This window comes from Carassius auratus, unplaced genomic scaffold (genome assembly GCF_003368295.1).
Source record: "Carassius auratus strain Wakin unplaced genomic scaffold, ASM336829v1 scaf_tig00001155, whole genome shotgun sequence".
Lineage (NCBI taxonomy): Eukaryota > Metazoa > Chordata > Actinopteri > Cypriniformes > Cyprinidae > Carassius > Carassius auratus.
Genome location: NW_020523344.1, coordinates 638,015 through 659,701, shown reverse-complemented (window position 1 = coordinate 659,701; position 21,687 = coordinate 638,015). Strand labels below are relative to the sequence as shown.

The 21,687-nt window shown below is 40.1% G+C and overlaps 2 protein-coding genes across 6 annotated transcripts in view; one reads left to right on the top strand and one right to left on the bottom strand.

Annotated features, from left to right (window-relative positions):
* lima1b (LIM domain and actin binding 1b) overlaps positions 1-21,687 on the bottom strand; it is a 58,744-nt gene that overhangs the window by 11,351 nt on the left and 25,706 nt on the right. For 4 of the 5 annotated variants that reach the window (XM_026242258.1, XM_026242254.1, XM_026242257.1 and 1 more), the window contains 6 exons: positions 9,992-10,075; positions 9,746-9,782; positions 9,210-9,286; positions 6,153-6,210; positions 5,863-5,960; positions 50-133 (listed from right to left, as the gene is read on the bottom strand). In XM_026242258.1, coding sequence (XP_026098043.1) covers positions 50-133; positions 5,863-5,960; positions 6,153-6,210; positions 9,210-9,286; positions 9,746-9,782; positions 9,992-10,075 — 438 coding nt within the window. The remainder of the gene's footprint in view (positions 1-49; positions 134-5,862; positions 5,961-6,152; positions 6,211-9,209; positions 9,287-9,745; positions 9,783-9,991; positions 10,076-21,687) is intronic. The other variant, XM_026242255.1, reaches the window with a different exon arrangement.
* LOC113069233 (uncharacterized) lies at positions 13,456-19,849 on the top strand. The gene is made up of 2 exons (XM_026242253.1): positions 13,456-13,777; positions 13,983-19,849. The coding sequence occupies exon 2, from the start codon at positions 15,380-15,382 to the stop codon at positions 19,232-19,234; it is 3,855 nt and encodes a 1,284-aa protein (XP_026098038.1). The 5' UTR covers positions 13,456-13,777; positions 13,983-15,379; the 3' UTR covers positions 19,235-19,849.

Below are 21,687 nucleotides of genomic sequence, written 5' to 3'. Positions count from 1 at the left end.
TGTCTATGTAGTTTATTTAGATTAGATTTAGAAGGAAATCAGAATGTACCACTATCTGTCCATCACCAGCAGGTGGCGAAATCTCCTTATGATCCATGGAGGGAACACTTTCCTCCGTTTCTGACTGGCTTGCCTGAAACAAATTAATCAATTCAGCATATCAGCATATCAATTCAGCTCATACCAAATCAGCATACTTTAAAAAATAATCATACAATTTATGAATAAATCATCATAATGCAAGTTAAATGTGTCTATACCATACATTTTGTCACCCTAAGGCATTTACAGTACCGCCACACTTATTATCCCCTAATAATTGAATGTATGTGCTCTTGATTATTGTAAGTTTATTATTATTATTATTATTATTATTATTATTATTATTTGCTGTGGCATTGGTTGTTCTGGAAATAATGATAATAATAATAGTAATAATAATAATTTGTGGAGAGAATTCTTAACTCTGCAGTTACATCATTCCAATTATACAGTTAATTTTCATGAAACCGTTATTTGAAACTGTCACGCAAACACTTAGTTTAGCATGGTAATGGATAAGACAATGTTAATTTATTTGGTCTTAGATGCTGCTTATGTTGATTATTGCTGCTACTGCAAAACAAAAAGACTTGCTATTGCCAATACCTACACATACACACTGCTGTGGGCATATACTGCTGCTGCACAAATGACAAACATGAAATTACCCATAGCAGATACCCCTACATATGGGTGGAGCTGGGGGAAGTGGAAGGTTTTTGAATGGGTTTCAAGAATTGCTTACAACAAATGCAGAACCAAACAGTTTAATTGACTACAGATGCAACACACCAGTCAGATTGTGCCATATGGTGATAATGTGATACCTAGCAAGTTGCATTAAGGACTTATCATCCTTCACCATCTAGTGTTTCATGACAAAACTAGATTTATGTTACAAAAAAGGAGGTTTAAATCTATATGAACGTGTTAGGTAAATTCCAGGTTTAGATTATTTTTTTTTAAACACATTGGGAATCATTAAGCAATTAACTGAGTCTTGATTACCACAGGATAAAGACCTTAATGTGCAGTATAAAAATATATGTCAGTCATTTGATGTAGGTGGCCAAACAAAATGATCGTTCTGCCGCCACAAGCATTGCCGCCACATCTGCAATGTGCGTTTGCAGCTTTTGACCGCTAAGTGGCACTTTATCCACAATTTATCAAGCAAGCGCATCCAAGCACATTTTCACAAATAGCCTTCAGCTTTGCCTCTCCGATTTGTTACATTTGACGCTGACATCGGGGAAAATGAAAGAAAAACATGCGCTCTGAGAGGCTTGTAGTCTCCTGTTGAGCTGACAAAGGTGCAGAGCCCACAGCTTGTGTGCGGGGTGCCACATTGCCCTGCTCTCTTGTGAGAGGAGATCTCATTTCAGTGGAATGGGCCAGGGGGCTGCTACAAGCAGCAGAGTTAGCTCTGACAACCAAGGTTTGTCCAGAGTGGGGCCACCAAGAGAAACATGTGTACCTGTTCCCTGATTCGCCTGATTACATGCGGGATTCGGCAATCGGAAATGCGTTAGGTTGGGCCATTTGTGGGCCAACGCATCTCTGTGGTTTAATTAATAAATCGGGCAGTGAGAGTTGTCTCCTGAGTCAAAGAGGTCTACCTCTGCCTTCGCCAAAGACCTCTTAAATTCGCTGAACCATCTGCGGATGGAGCATCTACTCTTATGAGGGGACATTGCTCAGAGATAACAAGTCCTCTCCTCAGTTAAATTTGCCCAGTATATGCACTGCCCTCAGTGAGTCCAGGATGAGTTGAGCCCATTCCAGAAGCCACTCTAACAGAATAAAGAGGCGCTTTGAGGAGAGGCCAACCTTGGTGATTTATATGGCCCTGTTCCATCCAGCGATAATTCTTCCAAGGGGCCAGGGCTGTTACACAGGCCTGGCTCAACCTGATAAGTAGGCATCCATGATGCCACACTTGGGATGGAACCAGCAGTTTCAGCCAGCCCTGTAGGGTCTGAATATAAAGTAGGCCCAACTGTAGTGCTGGTAATGCTGCAGTCATGCCCAACTTGGAAGGTAATTGTTCCCTCATTTTTCTCTGATCTCCACCAGAAAGAGTTGAGATAGTGGGGAAATCATACCCCAGCTTCCACAGTAACTTCTGATGTTTAAATTATTCTAATGTGAGGGGGAAATATTCTAACTTGTGAGAATGGGTATGAGAAGATGCCTTGTGTTGAAGAGTTGGTTGTGAGCAATCTCTCCCCTTGTGTGCCCTCTAAGCTATTATAAAACTACATATTGGATGGTGGGCAAGGCTTACAGAGTGGTAATCTAGGCTGGTGGAACTCCTGCAAACCATGATTTTCTGAGAATGCTTATGACATCCCTGTTGAAAAAAACTGCATATGTTGGGTAGGTATGTTTTGAAGCATGGCAGCTGGTTTGAATTTGGTCGTGCTCGTTCTAAGCATCTAGCTCCTGCTCAGGACCAGCTCATAACCAGCATAGTAGCGGCTCAGGAGCATCTTAAATCAGCTTATGACCAACTAAAAAAGAAACCGCAAAAAAAGAAAAATAAATTATTGTACACGACCCGCTTCTTGACCCACATTTTTTTAAAGTAGTAAATGCTAAACGTCGCGTCATTGGGCCATAGACGTAGGGGTGCCGGGGGAGGGGGGATGTTTGAGGGAGCGGAGAGCGCAGTTCTGAATATTCCGCAGTGCTCACTCATTCCGTGGGGTCGCTCGCTCAACCAATAATGGCTTGCTTCAACATTTTTTTTTTTTTTTGTCGACTGGTAGTTGTTTCATGGACAAATCGCCCCTTTTATATTAATTTAATAAGCATACTTAAAGGAACACTCTGACTTTTTGGGACTTTAGCTTATTCACAGTATCTCCCAGAGTTAGATAAGTCCATACATACCTTTTTCATTTCTGTGCGTTCTGTAAGTGTTATTTGACCCACCCACCTCTAGCCTAGCTTAGCACAAAAGACTGGATGTAAATGGATACTGTTAGCATAGTAATCCCAATAAGTGACAAAATAATGCAAACATTTTCCTATTTACATATTGTGATCTGTTTAGTCACAGCGTGTACAAATAACAAGGCTATATAAGACAGAGACCATTTTTAATCGCATAAATACTGGGAACTGTATTCTCACTAGGCGTAGGAGCACAGCTAACGTTACTTGGGCGGAGTGGCTACTTGGGCGGAGTGATTAGTGCAGCACACGAGACGCGCTGTTGATGGTTCCGTAAACAAAACAAGTGACTAGCTAGACATGACTCGTGATCCAACCCAAAATGCTGAACTGATGAATCGATGGCTACTTGCTCTGGAAATAGATCCAAAAACACCTGTAAACACCATCACGAAGTATTTCGCTTGCTCTGAACATTTTACTGTAGACGACTATTTTGAAAAAATACAAGTTGCCACACGGACCATGAAACATGTGCTAAAGGATACAGCCATCCCATCGATAATAAAGACAGGACAAATTGGATCACCTGTTGCTGCGGTAAGTGTTCCGTTATCTTTTGAGATGACTAACATTAGCCATACTGTAACAGAGCCATGCTAATGTAATATAACCTTAGTAGTGACACTATTACGTGAATAGGGGCTCCGTGTATCCCCTTTATTGTTATTATTGTGTTGTCATGAACACAATGCTCGTGATCAAAATCACTTACTTGGTGGACAGCTGACCATTAGGTTCACTCGGCATGGGCTGTTTCTTCCAGTTGATCTTGTCTGCCGGGTATATTAGGGCAGAGAAATCTTCCGTGGTAGTGACGCAAATATTTTGATTGTCATCAAGCCTTGACATTGATGGCAATACCCGGTCCCATTCATTACAACAAAGGCACTCAGTTTCTGTCGGCATAGGTTGGCAGGCATGTTCCACATTTACAGCACCAGTCTGTGTTCGTTCTGATTCTCCCTTCGACATCTTGTCTTACAGCTTCCAAAGTTTGTAACTCCTCGTGTGTGTATTCTGGCTCAAAACTATATGGTTCTGGATCTTTTTTTGATACACAGTAAAATTCCTCTGAGTCTGACAATTCCTCAAAGTCAGCCATGATCACGAGTCACGTCTAGCGAGTCACTTCTTTTGTTTACGGAACCATCAACAAGGCGTCTCGTGTGCTGCGTTAATCACTCCGCCCAAGTAGCCAGTCGGCCCAAGTAACGTTAGCTGTGCTCCTACGCCTAGTGAGAATATAGTTCCCAGTATTTATACGATTAAAAATGGTCTCTGTCTCATATAGCCGTGTTATTTGTACACGCTGTGACTATACAGATCACAACATGTAAATAAGAAAATGTTTTCATTATTTTGTCACTTATTGGGATTACTATGCTAACAGTATCCATTTACATCCAGTCTTTGTGCTAAGCTAAGCTAGCGGTGGGTGCGTCAAATAACACTTACACAAACGCACACAAATGAAAAAGGTATGTATGGATATTCTCTAACTCTGGGGGATACTGTGAATAAGCTAAAGTCCCAAAAAGTCGGAGTGTTCCTTTAAATAGGCTATAGCCTACATGATAATAAGCCCGTACGCATAAAGCTTGCCACAAATTCAATTCGATTGTGAATCTGTCTAGATAAGCTAGGATTGTTTAGTAATTGTTTAGTAGCCTAATAAACTGGTGTTTTCTGTGTTGCTTCAAAGATGAAGTTGACGATGTGGACTCGCTATGAACTCCAGAGAGAAATGCAAATTTCATATAGATTACAAAATCAGAGAGTAGCCTACTTATTTTGGATTGAATATTTTCATTTAAAAGAAGACATTTCAAGCTTTCTGTAATATATAGCCTATATTTCTCAAATCTGTGAGGCACAAGCTGAGTTTCGGAGCCCTCCAGTTCACATGCAATGCAAGTGATTGTCCCGGCGCCTCAATACATTGTCTGCTATATATTTGCTTCTCATTTATTAAATACAGGCAATTCATTGATAAAACACTGATAAAAATTAAGGTACAATTTATACAAAACGAAAATCTTTTTAAAAGAGTTTTCTATAAAACATTTCAAAATCATGTTTTACCAAAAACAGCGCATTCCTCCCCAGTCTTCACCTTTTCTCTTGCCGCCTCCATCTCTACCTGCAGACTGAGCTTGTGCGTCATCTTCGCGCCAGTTATTCAGCCAATAAAGTGTAGGCCTATGTATTTAAAAATTGTCTAATTACAAAGGTTTAATTGGCATCTTTATTTCAAACGACCCGACTAAACGCGACGCGAATATCATTAAAAATATTTTTGGATGACTCTTAACCGTTGGTAACCGCCGGTGACCGCAGGCACCCGCTCATTTTGGATCAGCTTGTGCATCACTGTTAGGAGTGTCTCAACTAAAGGGTAATGAACTATGGAATTAATCTTTGCCTCTGGGCACTAAGTTGGTCACTTACATGTAGTTTTCATCAATCTGGCTATAGCATGGTTCACTTCAGTTGATTTCACAGCAGGTGAACAGGCATTTATTCAGTATGGCACAGTAGTAATTAATATTCCCATAATGTCAAGACCATGACACAGCAATCAAATTTCTATCCGAAAGTCAACATCATACAGTTATGTATATTTTAGATGGAAGATGGAAATTAGACTGCGAATTTACCTTCAGATAATTTAAATGGGATGAATTTTACATAGGCACACTTCTAAAAGATTGGTGTGTTTATGTCAAGTCCTACAGACACTGGCTAACATGAAGCATTCTTTAGCAATTAAATAAATGAATTAATTTTACCAAACTATAAGATAAAATGTTATTTGTATCTGTACATGCTGTAGACTATACACATAGCAAACATACTCACAGTGCGTGGCACAGTAAAAGAAGCCTGTCTGGTGACGGATAATTGATATTTCGCCATCCTGTCCTTGATCGAGCCACTGCGCTTCAGACTGGACGTACCTATGATAGAATTCATTTATTTGTTCATTTATTCAGTCATAAATATATATTTGTATATATTCATGGTATATCTATCTATCTATCTATCTATCTATCTATCTATCTATCTATCTATCTATCTATCTATCTATCTATCTATCTATCTTCCTCCTGCAACTAGACATCATACAAAGAGATGTATTTTGTATTAACCTTTGTTTCCCATTTGTGTATCCAGATCTTCTGAGCTGGTGTTCACTTCTTTTTGCACCTAAGGAATTAAGTACAAACCATGTAAACCAGCCACAGGCATACATTTGTAGTGCACATATATATACTGGACAATTTTTAAGAATTTCCTTTAAATTCATTTAAAATATATTTTTTTTGTTAACATTGTATTTTACATTTCAAGATTTAAAATTAAAATTATTAAACAATGTAAGAATTTAAGAAAAAGAGAAAGAAAGAAAGAAAGAAAAAGAAATGTAACACCTTAAAGCAAATAACAAGTTGCAAAATGGAATGGAAAATGCAATATGAATCAGTGCTTTATATAAACAAACATCTGATTTTAAAGCTGCGGTAGGGAACTTTTGACGCTCTAGCGGTTTATAAACAGAACTGCTTGCGTCTTGCGGAAGAACATTGTAGCCGGAACTACTTCTCTCTGTTTATGTCTATGAAGAATCACAAAGGTACTGGGTTACTCCGCCGCGGTACCCCCGAAGCAATCTAAAATAGTCCGAATATAAACACTTATTATAGGTGCATCCTAGTGATTGAGGACAAGCTAAAAACACGGTTTGGAAAATGTATTCATGGTGTATTCACTTATTTTATACATTTTTCTACATTTTGAACACCGCAGCTCTGATTGGTTGATTTCTTACCGGGAGCGGTCCGTAACTGCAAATGGCAATAGGACCACTGGGAGGAACCAGAGGAGCTTGATTTTTTTCACAGATTATCTGTCTCATATTCTACTGTCAGGACATAATGACAGGTTTAACAAATATGTAAAAAAATATATATTTACAAAAGTTACCTACTGCAGCTTTAACTGATGTTCTTTGTATTTTATAAGAAAATAATTCATATATTCTACATTAATTCAAACCACTAATTTTAAGCTTATTCTTAATGTACTGCACTAAATTGTCACCAGTATTTAAATTTTCTTTCAGCTTCATTAACTTACAAATTTTCCCCCCATATTCTTTTGTTTGATTTCCTGAATTTCCTTTGTTTCTATGGTTAATAATATGATTTGTTCCTTCAGTTCAGATGTGTTAACTTAATCAGCTCTTACATTCTATACTTAAAATCCTGTTTTCCATCAGTTCTGGGTCTTGTCATGTTTGCGTAAAGTGTCTGTATGCTGCTACTTTGTGTTAAAGTTTATCCTGTGGAATTCTATTAATGATTAATGACTGATGAAAGTTAAACAGTGCAGATGGATAATGACCCTACATATACTACGAAAGCAACTCAAGGCTTCTTGTGGGACAAACAAATTGACAATTCTTCAATGGTCAAGTAAGTTGCCTGATCGCCTGCCTTTCAGTTACCAAAGACAAGACTAAAGGCAGAAAGACCTAGGGCCCTGTAATACACCTGGTGCAATGCGATGCAAGGCGCAGTGCAAGTGTGTTTGCTAGTTTCCGTCCAGTGCCACATTGTTTAATTAGCAAATGCATTTGCACTCATTTGTGTGGCCATGGGCGTGCTGGCCTAAAAACGAGGTGTGTTCAGGTGCACTGATGGGGCAATGCTATTTTAAGGAGCTGAAAATAGACTGCGCCATACACCAACTCAAACCTGGTCTAAAGTCTGGCGCAATGTTTGTTCTTTGTTGTTTAAAGAGCGTGTTAGTATAGGCGGGTCCACAACATGCATACACACTGCTTATTAAACACAGCGACGCACAGCAGCACACAAACATGCCAGATATTAAAAATTAAAGGATTGCAATGCATAACAATTTTTTGTATGCTAAATATATATATATATATATATATATATATATATATATATATATATATATATGCCTCCATGTCATAATGGATAGTCATCACGTGTATCAGAATTAGGCTATTTGCTAGCACACGAGCAGCTCCGTTTCATCTCGGAGACGGGTTCTGTTTTAGCGCTTGCCAAATTCTGCCCTGTAAATAGCAAATCCGTCATGGCATGAGCACAATTGGCTCTTAAGGGGAATGAAAGATGAGACTCTGATTGGTTTATTGCACGTTATGCCCAAAAAACACCCATTACTCATTAAGAGAATAGAGACAACACGTTTAGATGTGTCCAAGCATGCAAATCATTTTTCAGTCATTAAAATAGCAAAAGTGGATTTGGCCATGCCCTGAGAACAAGCAACAACTCAAGGTGGCTGCAGTGAAGACCTGGAAAAGCATCTTAAGGGGGGAAACTCAGAATTTGGTGATGTCCATGGGCTCCAGACTACAGGCAGTCATTAGGCGTTTCTCAATGTCAAGGAAGGATCCTTGGAAGCCAAAATTTTGAGAATACTACGTCATCTACATCCGTCTAAAGACTGTTCCAATGTTGAGGATCCTCGGAATTTCAACCAAGGACTGAGTCCTTCGTTCGAAAAATATCCCATACACAGGAAAGGATGCATATGTGTAGCCTTGGCACTCTTCGCGCTCTCAAATCATCCACAATCATATGTGCGCAACTTTGCTTTCTTGTTCTAAAAATTCGAAAATGTCGAACGTTAGCGGACTCGGAGCATTAACAGTTTTTATTTACGTTGCCAATCATTTGTTATAACTGTAGTAAATATAAGTAAAGTTTAACGTTTAAATGCCAGTACAAATTACTACCATATTGATATTGTAAATTATACAAATACAAATTACGTTATTGATGGCTAACTGAACCGGACCTGTCATTTAACAATTGTTAGCTTGGTTGCATCACCGGCCAGTCCTGCCAAGGAAGTATCCTTGACATTGAGAAATGCCTATTGAGTGAAAATTATTTTCATCCAAGTATTAAAATTGTGCATATATTTGCAATTATGTCACTTTGTCCAAATACTGGTAAGCCCCTCAAAATGGAAGTAGTTTGCTTAAAATGGCTGTAACTCCTTAATGGTAGATGTCATATAATTTTGTGGACCCCTTATGTATAAAGGTGTATGAAAGCAAAATAACAAAAACTCAGTCATTGACCGAGTAGAGGTAGAAGTAAGCTTTTGTGTTTTAGATAAATAGAATGAGTTAGTAGGCCACAGACCCTGGACACCTTAGGAGGCTCTTTGTTCTCTGATACAGGAGTTGCCACATTAGGACTCGATAAGTGTACTTGTTCACCTAAAGGAAACACAAATAAATGACAGATCACTACATACTCCATACTACTGTACACTATTTAATGTACCCACCTTTAACCTACCATTTTCTATATAGTTTTTTTTCCTCTGGTAATTTCCATTTAAGACAATCAATCAATCAATCAATCAATCAATAACAAAACCCCTTCATTAAGAAAACTACAAAAAGTTAGCTTTATACGGTAAGACAATGTAGAGGGAGGGCTGACATATCAGGACTAGAGAGTAATATCATGAGACAATGATTAATTTTATAAGATATATCTATCTTAGCATTTGTTAAACAAATACTTCCTCATTCACCATGTTGGTTTTATTTTCTTTTAGCTTGCATAGTTTTTAAGATTAAAGGTATATCTGCATATAACCATAACTGGCTGTGGATAAAATCATCTTATAGATTCAGTTTAGAATCGGAATAATAAAACAATGGACTCACCATTGTTCTTTGTGCATTTTGACTCAGGGAGTGGGCTCTGTATCAAATCATAGAGAAAGAAGGAACAGACCATAAATTAAGCTGGAGTCTAAGTTAAGGTAATCACATGGTAAACAATGTAATATTTTGGCAGACATATATTATAGATAACATTATGAAATATTCAGTCAAAATAATGATCATAAATCATTGAGTGATATTTGTCTAGTGTATGTAGATTAGATTTAGAAGGAAATCAGAATGTACCACTATCTGTCCATCACCAGCAGGTGGCGAAATCTCCTTATGATCCATGGAGGGAACACTTTCCTCCGTTTCTGACTGGCTTGCCTGAAAAAAAAAATTACAATCACTTCAACTCAGCATACTTTAAAAATAATCAAATAATTTGCTGTGGCATTAGTTGTTCTGGAAATTATGAGGGATTTGTGAAAGAGGATTCTTTACTCTGTAGTTACATCATTCCAATCATGCAGTTAATTTTCATGAAACCGTTATTTGAAACTGTCACGCAAACACTTAGTTTAGCATGGTAATGGATGTGACAATGTTAATTTATTTGGTCTTAGAGAAATAGATCTGATAGGTTGCTGTTGATTCTGTTGATTATTGATGATACTGCAAAACAAGTAAAAGGATTTGCTATTGCCTACACCTAAACATACACACTGCTGTAGGCATATAAGATATAATTCTGCTGCTGCACAAATAACATACAGGAAATTACCCCTAGCAGATACCCCTATACAGGTGGAATTGGGGGAGGTGGAAGGTTTTTGAGACGGTTTCAAGAATTGCTTACATCAAATGCAGAACCAAACAATTTAAATATTCATTAGCAGCCTAACTGACAACAGATGCAACACACACCAATCAGCTTGTGCCATGTGTTGATAATGTGATCGCTATCATGTTGCATTAAGGACCTATCAGCCTTCACCATCTAGTATTTCATGACAAAACTAGATTTATGTTCCAATGAATAATGTTTTAGATTTTATATCTATATGACCATGTTTAGTGGATTCAATGTGTTGATTATTTTTTAAACACATTTGGAATCATTAGGCAATTAACTGCATCACAGGCCAGAGTCTTGATTACCACAGGATAAAGACCTTAACATGTGCAGTATAAATATTACATTGTAAGTCTACTGTTACTATACTGTACTAACGAACACAACCTTTATGGGGACCTTTCAATTGACTGTTCGCAAATACCCACCCTACTTAGTTACTGTTGCTATCCCCAACAAACAATGCCACTCAATGAAAAATAAATTTCCAAAGAAGAAACTGACAGCACAATGACAGAGAAGATGTAAATACATTAGTAATAGAGTATGTTCCTTGTCGATACTTCACTTGTACTGCATCTTACTTAAAAGATGCTATGGGAACCCAGTACAATCACACCATGCTGGTAGAGGAATGACTGCATAATATAACCTCCTTAAAATGAGCATAAGAATATTCGGTAACACTTTAGAATACTGTTTCTTACTTACTACATAACTTATAAGGAATTATTGAAGAACTAACAGGTGATTATTCATTAACACTTAACTCACTACTGTTAACTACTAAGGAAGATGTGTTAATTAATCAGTATGTAATATGATCCATGTTATATTCTAAAGTGTTACCGAATATTCTCCAAGGCTAAAATGGGATTAAACTCACAGAGGTCACACCCAGCCTGGGTAATTGCTCCAGAGGTAATTGTTCCAGAAAACTAACAGACATGTTATGGTCTGAACTGTTTTGCATAGTGCAAGTGTGTGCCCACTTAAGCAGAAAGAATTCTGGCTTGCAAGGCCTGGACGGCCAGGTTATACAACCTAGCAAATGTGTACGGCGAGGCCCAGCAGGCCGCTACACAGGTCTCTGTAAAGGACACACCTCTAGACCATGTCCAAGATGAGGCGATGTCTCTAGTGGAATGGGCTCGTACTCTGTTGGGACATTGCAGGCCAAAGGAATAGTATGCTAATGTAGAGAGTATGCTTAATGTAAATCCTAAGAGCTCTGATAGGACAGAACAAGGATAACTCCCAGTCCTCTTCGGAGGGAGGATGCGAAAGAGCGGGATGACCTGCACTCTTGTAGACAGGGCTCTAGCTTCTGAAATCATGTTTAACATGCGCTCTGAGAAGCTTGCAGGCTCCCGTCGAGCAGTCCAAGGTGCAGAGCCCACTGTTTGGCCTAAGGGTGCCACATTGTCCTGTTCATTTGAAAGAGAATATCTCATTTCAGTGGAATGGGCCAGGGGGCTGCTACAAGCAGCGGAGTTAGCTCTGACAACCAAGTTCGTTCTTCCAGAGTGGGGCCACTAAGAGAACCATGTGTCCCTGTTCCCTGGTTCACCTGATTACATGCGGGATCAGGGCAATAGGGGGAAATGCGTAAGGTTGGGCCAGTTGTGGTCCAATGCATCTCTGTGCTTCAAATAATAAATGTGGCAATGAGAGTTGTCTTCCGAGTCAAAGAGGTCTACCTCGGCCTCGCCAAAGATCTCTGAAATTCTCTGATCTCTGATGGAACATCTTCTCTTATGTGGGGACATCCGCTCCTCAGTTAAATTTGCCCGGTATATGTGCTGCCCTCAGGGAGTGCAGGATGAGTTGAACCCGTTCCAGAAGGCACTCTAACAGAATAAAGTGGCACTTTGAGGAGAGGCCACCTTGGTGATTTATATAGGACACCGCTGATATGTTGCCCAAGTGTATTAGCCCCTTAGGTCTGGCAGGAAGAACTGACAGGCTTGACACACAAGCTAGCATTTGCATGCAGTTTATGTGAAGCCATTTTTTACTTTACGACCAATGGCTGAAATTTGGTTTGCCCTCGCACAGCGCCCCCCAACCCATGTTGGAGGGATCTGTTATGACAACCTTTCTCCTGCAAACCATTCCCATGTTCCATCTAGCAATATTTCTTCCAAGTGTCCAGGGCTGTTACAACCTGTTACAACCTGGCATCTGTTTCGCCACACATGGGATGGAACCAACAGTTTCAGCCAGCACTGAAGGGGTTGCACATAAAGTAGACCCAGCTGTAGTGCTGGTAATGCTGAGACCATGAGGCCCAGCTTCCTCTGATATGTTTTGAGAGGATTAAGTGGCACCGATCACGAAGGAGGCCGAGACAGTCAGAAGTAGGGTGGAACAGTTTTCGGAAAAAAATCGAACCATGTAGACAAACCATTTAGCATTTATGTTCAATGCTGGAATATGAGTAGTCATTTATTCCATCATCACTCGGGTGCTGATATCTCACGCACACAGGTGAGACCTAAACAGCACACCTAAAACTAAACTCATTTAAGATTTGCCAGTTTAAACATTCCAGAGCCAGAAGACACGAGTTTGTTTACCTACTCACGAGTGAATTTATCTGAAAATTGAACGGACCAGATGATATACAACACAATTTTACAACCTGCAAATTCCAGAAGCAATCGCACAAAGTTGATAGACACGTTCGACTTGAAGCACCGCTGCACGCACAGAAGGATCACTGTGTGACATTCAAGTACAGCGAGACGGATAAGAGAGCACACATTTCCAATGCATTTCATTCGCTCTCGCGGTACTTTGATGTCATACAGGTGATCATTCTGTGCAGCGCTGCTTCAAGTCGAACGCGCCTAATATAACTGCATATAAAATACTGATACAAGCCGTGACTGTTTCCTACACATAAAGGTTATTTTTCAGCAATAGGTGTAACTGTCAAAAGACATGTTTTTCAAAGATATGTGTATTATTTATGTTTGTTTAAACAGTCTAATCAATTTGAGTTCATTTATTGTTTAAAGTAGAGAATGTGCTCCCTTAGAATGTTTAATGTCATGGGTTCTTTAAGAAAGAGTTAATATCGAAGCGTAACAGGTCATATGACCAGGTTGAGTTGAACGCGGGACCGTTGCATTATGGGTTGAAAAAACATGGATGCAGAGTAATGTTAATGGTATACAGAGCCTGGAAAAGAGTAACCTTTATCTGCATGGTCTAAGAGGGCGCACACGGTAATTCATCTTTAAATCTGTTGTATTTTCTGTAAAATGTTGTTTTATATCAGTTTATGTAAACGATGTTATGTGTAAATCGTGATGTAATCAGATTCGGATTGTCGCATGTGTTCATTTGCGTATCAGCGGACATTTACATGAGAGACTTGAAAAGAACTCGACTAAATGCATATTTTGAACATTATATGTTTATTTCTTGTAGTTTTCACGGTGTCTGTTGGAAAGAGACAGAGACATAGAGACAAATAAACAGCAAAAAGGACATCTGTATGAAGCGTGGCTCATTTCATTAGACCAGTGCAGCTATAGTGAAAACGTAACGCCAGCAAAGCCGACAGCGCCAAATGTGGAACGGTACCCGTCGGATCTGAAGAGAAAGCAACATCGCTGGAGCATCGCGTACAGACAAGACGTCGGAGAAAAGGAAGAATCACGATCGCGGAACCATCGCGCGGTCTGAGATTGCATCAGAGAGGAGACTTCCCCTTTCACAGTTGTCACAGCCGAGGAAAGTACCGCGACGCGAGCAGTAGAGGGCGACATTCATCCTTCTAGATTACAGCCTTACAAGTATCCTTCCTACAGGCTTCAGAGTACTGTGTTTATTTCATCGTTGTTTGAAGCAGAAGAGTTCTGCTGTGCAGTTAACTGCAGGTTTGACTGTGCCTTCTACATCTATATGGACATTAAAAAAAAAAAAAAAAAGGTAAAGTGTTATAAATATATTGCTTTAATTGATTTATGCTTCAGCATTGACATTGTTGTGAATGGTGAGTAATTTGATCTGAGAGTAATAGTTAAGTAACCGTGTACTAAAGTGTTTTTGGTAAACATTTACAATGTCAGTTTATGGAGAAAAATCACAATGTGGTGAATCAAGTGAGCAAATAGAGACCATTCAAGCAGAGTTGATTAGGTTAAATGAACAATTGAAATTTCAAAGTAATGATGTTGAAAGGGAAAGATTAGAGTCACTCATTGGTGATGTTCACTCCAAAATACAGTCACTTCAAACAGCAATGACAGAACCTATTCCTTCCACTTCAAGAACAGATGAACCCAGGAAATCCTCACGAGAAAGAAAGTTAACTCCAAAAATGCAGGAGCTTAAGCAGCAAGAAGTTTCTCAAAAGGAGAGTAAATTCATCAAGTTGTATGAAAGCTGGAAAGACCAAGTTAAAGCTACACGTACCAAACTGAAGGGTGAGTGCTCGGACCAAGACTTAAGTGACCTGATGGACAGTGTAGAGGGAATGGAAAGTCAAGTGAAAAATGTATATGAACTTATAAGATCTCAATCAGTTCCTTCTACGGAGATTAGAAGAAAAATGGATTCCTGTACAGCAGTGACTGCAGATTTGATGGGGCTAATGAAAGTTCGTATGAGTGAAGTGGGGCAAGAGGAATTTGATGCTAATGCAGAAGAAGCAAGAATTCATATGGTGCTTGACAAAGAGTATGCTCAGTCGATATTTACGACTACAAGCTCTAAGTCTATTCGTAGTCACCGTTCAAGCTCCTCAATAGATCAGCAAAGTATCACTGCAAAAAGAGCAGAGTGTGCCGCACAGTTGGCTGCAAAGCAGGCAGAGATAAAAAATGGAAGAGGCTATTGCTACTCAAAGGCTAGAACTTAAAAGACTGGAGAATCAGAGAGATCTTCAGGTAATAGCTGCAAAGCTCAAGGTATACTCTGAAGCTGACTCAGGTGAGTCATGTAATGATAGTATAGCAGCAAGCAGTGATTTAGCCAGTTGTCCTGTAATGTCTTCTAAGGAAATTAAAAAGGAACAGGCATGCAAGAATGATAACCAGGAACAAAAAGACCATAGTAATGGTGATGCATCAATAGTACAAGCCTTACATGACACAATGGTTCTCAGTAGACTTCCTGCACCTGAGCCCTCAGTTTTCATAGGAGACCCACTCAAGTTCTTAGAGTGGAGAACAAGTTTCAAGGCATTAATAGAGCAGCGATGCACAAATCCAGCTGATAAGTTGTTCTACCTACAAAAATATGTCAGTGGTGAGGCCCAGTCTGTATTGGAAGGAAGCTTCTACAGAAAGGATGATGAAGCCTATGAACAAGCATGGGAAGCACTGAATTCTCGGTATGGCCATCCATTTGTAATCCAGCGTGCATTTAGAGAAAAACTGAATGACTGGCCTAAGATAAGCTCGAGAGAGTCAGTTAAATTGAGACAATTTAGTGATTTTCTGACAGCCTGTAGCAATGCCATGCCACACATTAAAGGGCTTCAGGTGTTAAATGACTGTGAGGAGAATCAGAAAATGCTACAAAAACTCCCTGACTGGCTGACATCTCGTTGGAATCGGCATGTAACAATGCAGCTGAAACAATTGGAGGAATACCCTACTTTCATGGAGTTTGCTGATTTCGTGGCACAAGAAGCAGAAATAGCATGCAATCCAGTAACATCCTTTCATGCCCTCAAGCTTACTCAAGAGAAGCCATCTAGAGAGGTTAAGCGCTCAAAGGCAAATGCATTCATCACTAATGTGAAAGCGTCAGATAAATCAAGAATAGTGTCAAAGACATACAGTGTTGGAGTAAGCAATTCAGTGGATTCAAACCGATCCGACAAAGTCATCACTGTGCCTTCAGTTTCAAACTCAGTCACTTGCAGGTATTGTGGGGAAAACCACTCCATCCACAAATGCCAAACGTTTGCCAGTAAGTCTGTGGAGGACAAAAGGAAGTTCATATTAGACAATAACCTTTGCTTTGGCTGTCTTAGGAAAGGACACAACTCCAAGGATTGCAAGAGTAAAGCTACTTGTAGTGTATGCAAGAAACATCATCCAACACCACTTCATGAAGACCGCCCTTCTTCTACAGCAGTCACATTTTCTCATGCAATGCAAGCAGAACAAAACACATCTTCACTTTCCTGTTGTGTAGATAGTGGCGATGGTGGGAGTACATCAATGATTGTGCCTGTATGGATTTCTTCAACTTCCACACCTGAAAGGGAGATCTTGGTTTATGCCCTTCTGGATACACAGAGCAGCAACACCTTCGTGGATCAAGAGGTATGTGAGAGGATGGGGGCAATTTCAGAGCCAGTCAAGTTAAAGCTTACAACAATGATGGGAAAAGATTCCATTGTTCAGAGTGAAAGAGTTAGTGGGCTCAGAGTTAGAGGCTTTACTTCTTATGGCTTAATCAGTTTGCCACCTGCCTATACTAGAGACTTCATTCCACTTGAACGCTCCCACATTCCTACTCCTGAAACTGCTAGAAGATGGAATCATCTGAAAGAAATTGCTCAGGAAATTCCAATGCTGCTGGATTGTGAAGTCGGACTTCTGATAGGTTACGATTGCTCAAGAGCTTTGGCACCACGGCAAGTCATCACAGGAGGTGATGACGAACCATATGCCATCAGGACAGACTTGGGTTGGAGCATAGTTGGCTCCTCACCTAAGATTGCAAAGTCAACTGAAGTTACAGGCCTGTGCCATCGTGTATCTGTTAAGGAACTCCCAAATCTGACACCTACCTCAATTATCAGAGCCCTTGAATCAGACTTTGGAGATACAAATCCAAGGGAAAGGAGCATATCACAAGATGATATACAGTTCATGCAATTTATGAATGAGAAAATTCACAAGAACTCAGAGGGACACCTTGAGATGCCCCTCCCCTTTAAGATACGCCCACAGTTACCTGAAAATAAACAGCTGGCTCTGGTGCGATTGAAGCGCCTGAAAGGAAAATTTGAGAAAGACCCAAAATTCAAGGATGATTATGTAAAGTTTATGGAAGGTGTCTTCAAGGATGGCGATGCGGAGAGAGTTGAACTCCAACCTAAAAAAGGAAATGTCTGGTACATTCCTCACCAGGGAGTATATCACCCTAAAAAGCCAGAGAAGATTAGAGTTGTGTTTGATTGCTCTGGCAAATATGATGGCACCGCATTAAATGATCACTTGTTAACTGGGCCTGATCTCACTAACGGGCTAACAGGGGTACTTTGCAGGTTTCGCAAATATCCAATAACAATTATCTGTGATGTAGAAAGAATGTTCCACAGGTTCCATGTAAGCCAGGAAGACAGAGATTACTTACGGTTCCTGTGGTGGAAAAATGGCGATACAAACACTGAGCCAAAGGAGTATCGCATGAAAGTCCATCTTTTTGGAGCAGCATCCTCTCCTGGCTGCGCAAATTATGGAATGAAGTATCTTGCATGTCAAAACGAAAGAGAGCATCCTGCAGCAGCCAGTTTCATCAAAAGTAATTTCTACGTTGATGATGGGCTCATTAGTGTGGAAAATGTGGACACAGCTATCAAACTAGTACAAGAAGCCCGAATTGTATGTGCAAAAGGGAAATTGCGTCTACATAAGTTCATCTCAAATGACAAAAAGGTCATGGAGTCTATACCTGTTAGTGAGCAAGCCAGCGGTGTTCAAGATGTGGAGCTTGGCTCTGATGAACTTCCAGTCCAGACGGTGTTGGGAGTTAAATGGAGTGTAAATAGTGACACCTTTTCCTTTAAAGTAGCCCTGGATGAGAAACCAGCAACGCGGCGAGGAGTCCTCTCAACAGTCGCATCTGTGTTTGATCCATTAGGCTTCCTGGCTCCCTTTCTCCTATTAGGAAAGAAAGTATTACAGGAGATGTGTCAAAGGGGCATTGAATGGGATGATTCACTTCCCAAAGAGTTAATGCCACAATGGACTAGCTGGCTAAATGAATTGAAGGATCTGCACAATCTCCAGATTGCAAGATGCTTTGTTCCTGACTATTTAGGGACTGTCCAGAGGATCGAACTCCATCACTTTTCAGATGCGAGTAGTTATGGCTATGGTCAATGCTCATATATTCGAGTGTTGAGTGAAGACAAAGTGCACTGCTCCTTTGTCATTGGCAAGGCAAGGGTTGCACCCACAAAAGTTGTGACCATACCCAGGCTTGAGTTAACTGCTGCGGTGATTTCTTCAGCAGTCAGTAGAATGTTAAAGGAGGAGTTGGAGCTCAAAATTGATCAAGAATATTTTTGGACCGACTCAAAAGTAGTCTTAGGCTACATTAACAATGAAGCCCGTAGGTTTCACGTTTTCGTAGCGAATCGAGTCCAAAGAATTAGAGAAACGACTGACCCTGAACAGTGGCATTATATAGACTCTGAACAAAATCCTGCAGATCACGCTTCCAGGGGCCTCAAGGTGTCGGAGTTGATAAATTCGAATTGGCTCACTGGACCTAAGTTTCTCTGGGAAAGAGAAATTATCACATCAGAGACCACTCCAGAGCTTCTGATTGGTGATCCTGAAATCAGGGCAACGCAAGTGCTACAAACAAAGGTAGCAAGTGATGAAGATTTTTTGGAGCGGTTCAATAGGTTTTCGAAATGGCACACTGCATTGAAAGTTGTTGCTCGAATTCAGCAGTTAGCGAGACACAAGGCAGATCAGAACCATTAGAAGTGTTCTAAGTTGGGTCCTTTCACAGAGTGCAGGAAGACTGGATGATGCCTCCTTGAGAACTTTCTTCTATGAATCCATGTCAATCATAAATAATCGCCCACTCACCTCAAATAACATTAACGATCCCAAAGGGCTAGAGCCACTTACCCCAAACCATTTACTCACCATGAAATCTTCTGTCCCTCTGCCTCCACCTGGGAAATTTGTGCCAGAGGACCTGTATGCGAGGAAGAGGTGGCGCAGAGTACAATATCTGACACAGCAATTTTGGAGTAGATGGAGGAAGGAATATCTGGCAAACATCATCCTTAGACAACGGTGGCACTCTCCAAGACGAAATGTAAAGATTGGAGATATTGTCATTGTCAAGGAGGAACAGCTTCCCCGCAATGAATGGAGACTTGGACTAGTGCTTGATGCTTGTGCAGATGAAGACGGATTGGTGCGAAAAGCCAAAATTCAAATAGGAAATAGGAAGTTAGGGAAAAAGGGTCAACGACTGACTAATCCATCAATTCTTGAGCGTCCTATTCATAAATTAGTAGTACTTGTAGAGAACAATTAAATCTGATTTATTGTCTGATCTTGAGACTTTTAAGTGTCACAAGTTCATCTGGTTTGTGAAATTACTAATTTTTGAAACATTTACGTAAAGTTAATCACAAATTGTAGTAATTTGGTGGGAGTGTAACTGTCAAAAGACATGTTTTTCAAAGATATGTGTATTATTTATGTTTGTTTAAACAGTCTAATCAATTTGAGTTCATTTATTGTTTAAAGTAGAGAATGTGCTCCCTTAGAATGTTTAATGTCATGGTTTCTTTAAGAAAGAGTTAATATCGAAGCGTAACAGGTCATATGACCAGGTTGAGTTGAACGCGGGACCGTTGCATTATGGGTTGAAAAAACATGGATGCAGAGTAATGTTAATGGTATACAGAGCCTGGAAAAGAGTAACCTTTATCTGCATGGTCTAAGAGGGCGCACACGGTAATTCATCTTTAAATCTGTTGTATTTTCTGTAAAATGTTGTTTTATATCAGTTTATGTAAACGATGTTATGTGTAAATCGTGATGTAATCAGATTCGGATTGTCGCATGTGTTCATTTGCGTATCAGCGGACATTTACATGAGAGACTTGAAAAGAACTCGACTAAATGCATATTTTGAACATTATATGTTTATTTCTTGTAGTTTTCACGGTGTCTGTTGGAAAGAGACAGAGACATAGAGACAAATAAACAGCAAAAAGGACATCTGTATGAAGCGTGGCTCATTTCATTAGACCAGTGCAGCTATAATAGGTGAGGACAATTCCTGTGCCCTCGTAAACCAAATGGCTTTAAAGAAATACGGTGTTTAATAGAAATTTTAAACATGCATTTTCCGTGATGGATAGAGGTAGTGTATGGGGATATACAGTATAGAAAACCGTTACGTCGAAGGAGAGTAAACTACATATGTGTGTGTGAGAGAAAGAGAGCGAGAGAGAGAGAGAGAACTAAAAAGCATGGTACACGTTGCTAGAAACATCATACAGCGCTCGCTGTTCCTGTCAGACTTCAGCGAGTTTATCCTCCTGGTCAATAGTCCACATTTGCCGTGGCACTGCCGTCTTCGTCTTTCTTCTTCTGTGGTTTTCCTAGTTCGTGATTGGTCAACTTCAAATAAATCAACAAATCGGCTCGTTCAACCGCACACATGTAACGAATTCAAACCGATAACTCACAAACTTTTCAGACATGTTTAAAAATGATCGGGAGGTCGGGAAGTGCTCGTAAGCCACTCTGCTCGGCTCGTAATTCATCTCAAATTGATACGAGCCACGACCATGCGTGCATACGCGATTTCCACACGATTGAAAACAATCGCATGCGAACTCGTACGACAGCAAAAATCGCACCGTGTACGCCAGCCTTAAGCCATCTTAAAACTACATTGTGGATTGTGGGCAAGGCTTACAAAGTGGCGGTCTAGGCTAGTGGACCCCTGCAAACCATGATTTTCTGAGAATGCTTATGACATCCCTGTTAAAAAAAAAGAGCATATGTCGGGTAGGTATGTTTTGAAGCATGGCAGCTGGTTTGAGCTAGTTTACACTGGTCATGTGCTGGTTCTAAGCAACTAGCTCCTGCTCAGGACCAGCTCATAACCAGCATAGTAGCAGCTCAGGAGCATCTTAAACCAGCTTATGACCAACTAAGAACCAGATTCAACAGGGATTTCCTCTTAGGATGACTGAGGGTTGAGTAGACAGTGGACAGACCAGAGGATAACTCCCTGGATGTTAAATTGGATGTTAAACTGGATGTTAAATTTTATGCTCTCCTCGGTTGGGTTGCTTTTAAGAGCTTTTTTAATTGGCAGAGGAATGGTGACATCTTAGGTACAGGTGTAGTAGCAGGGCCGGCCCTAGCATTTTGGGGGCCCTAAGCAGATTTCCAAAAGG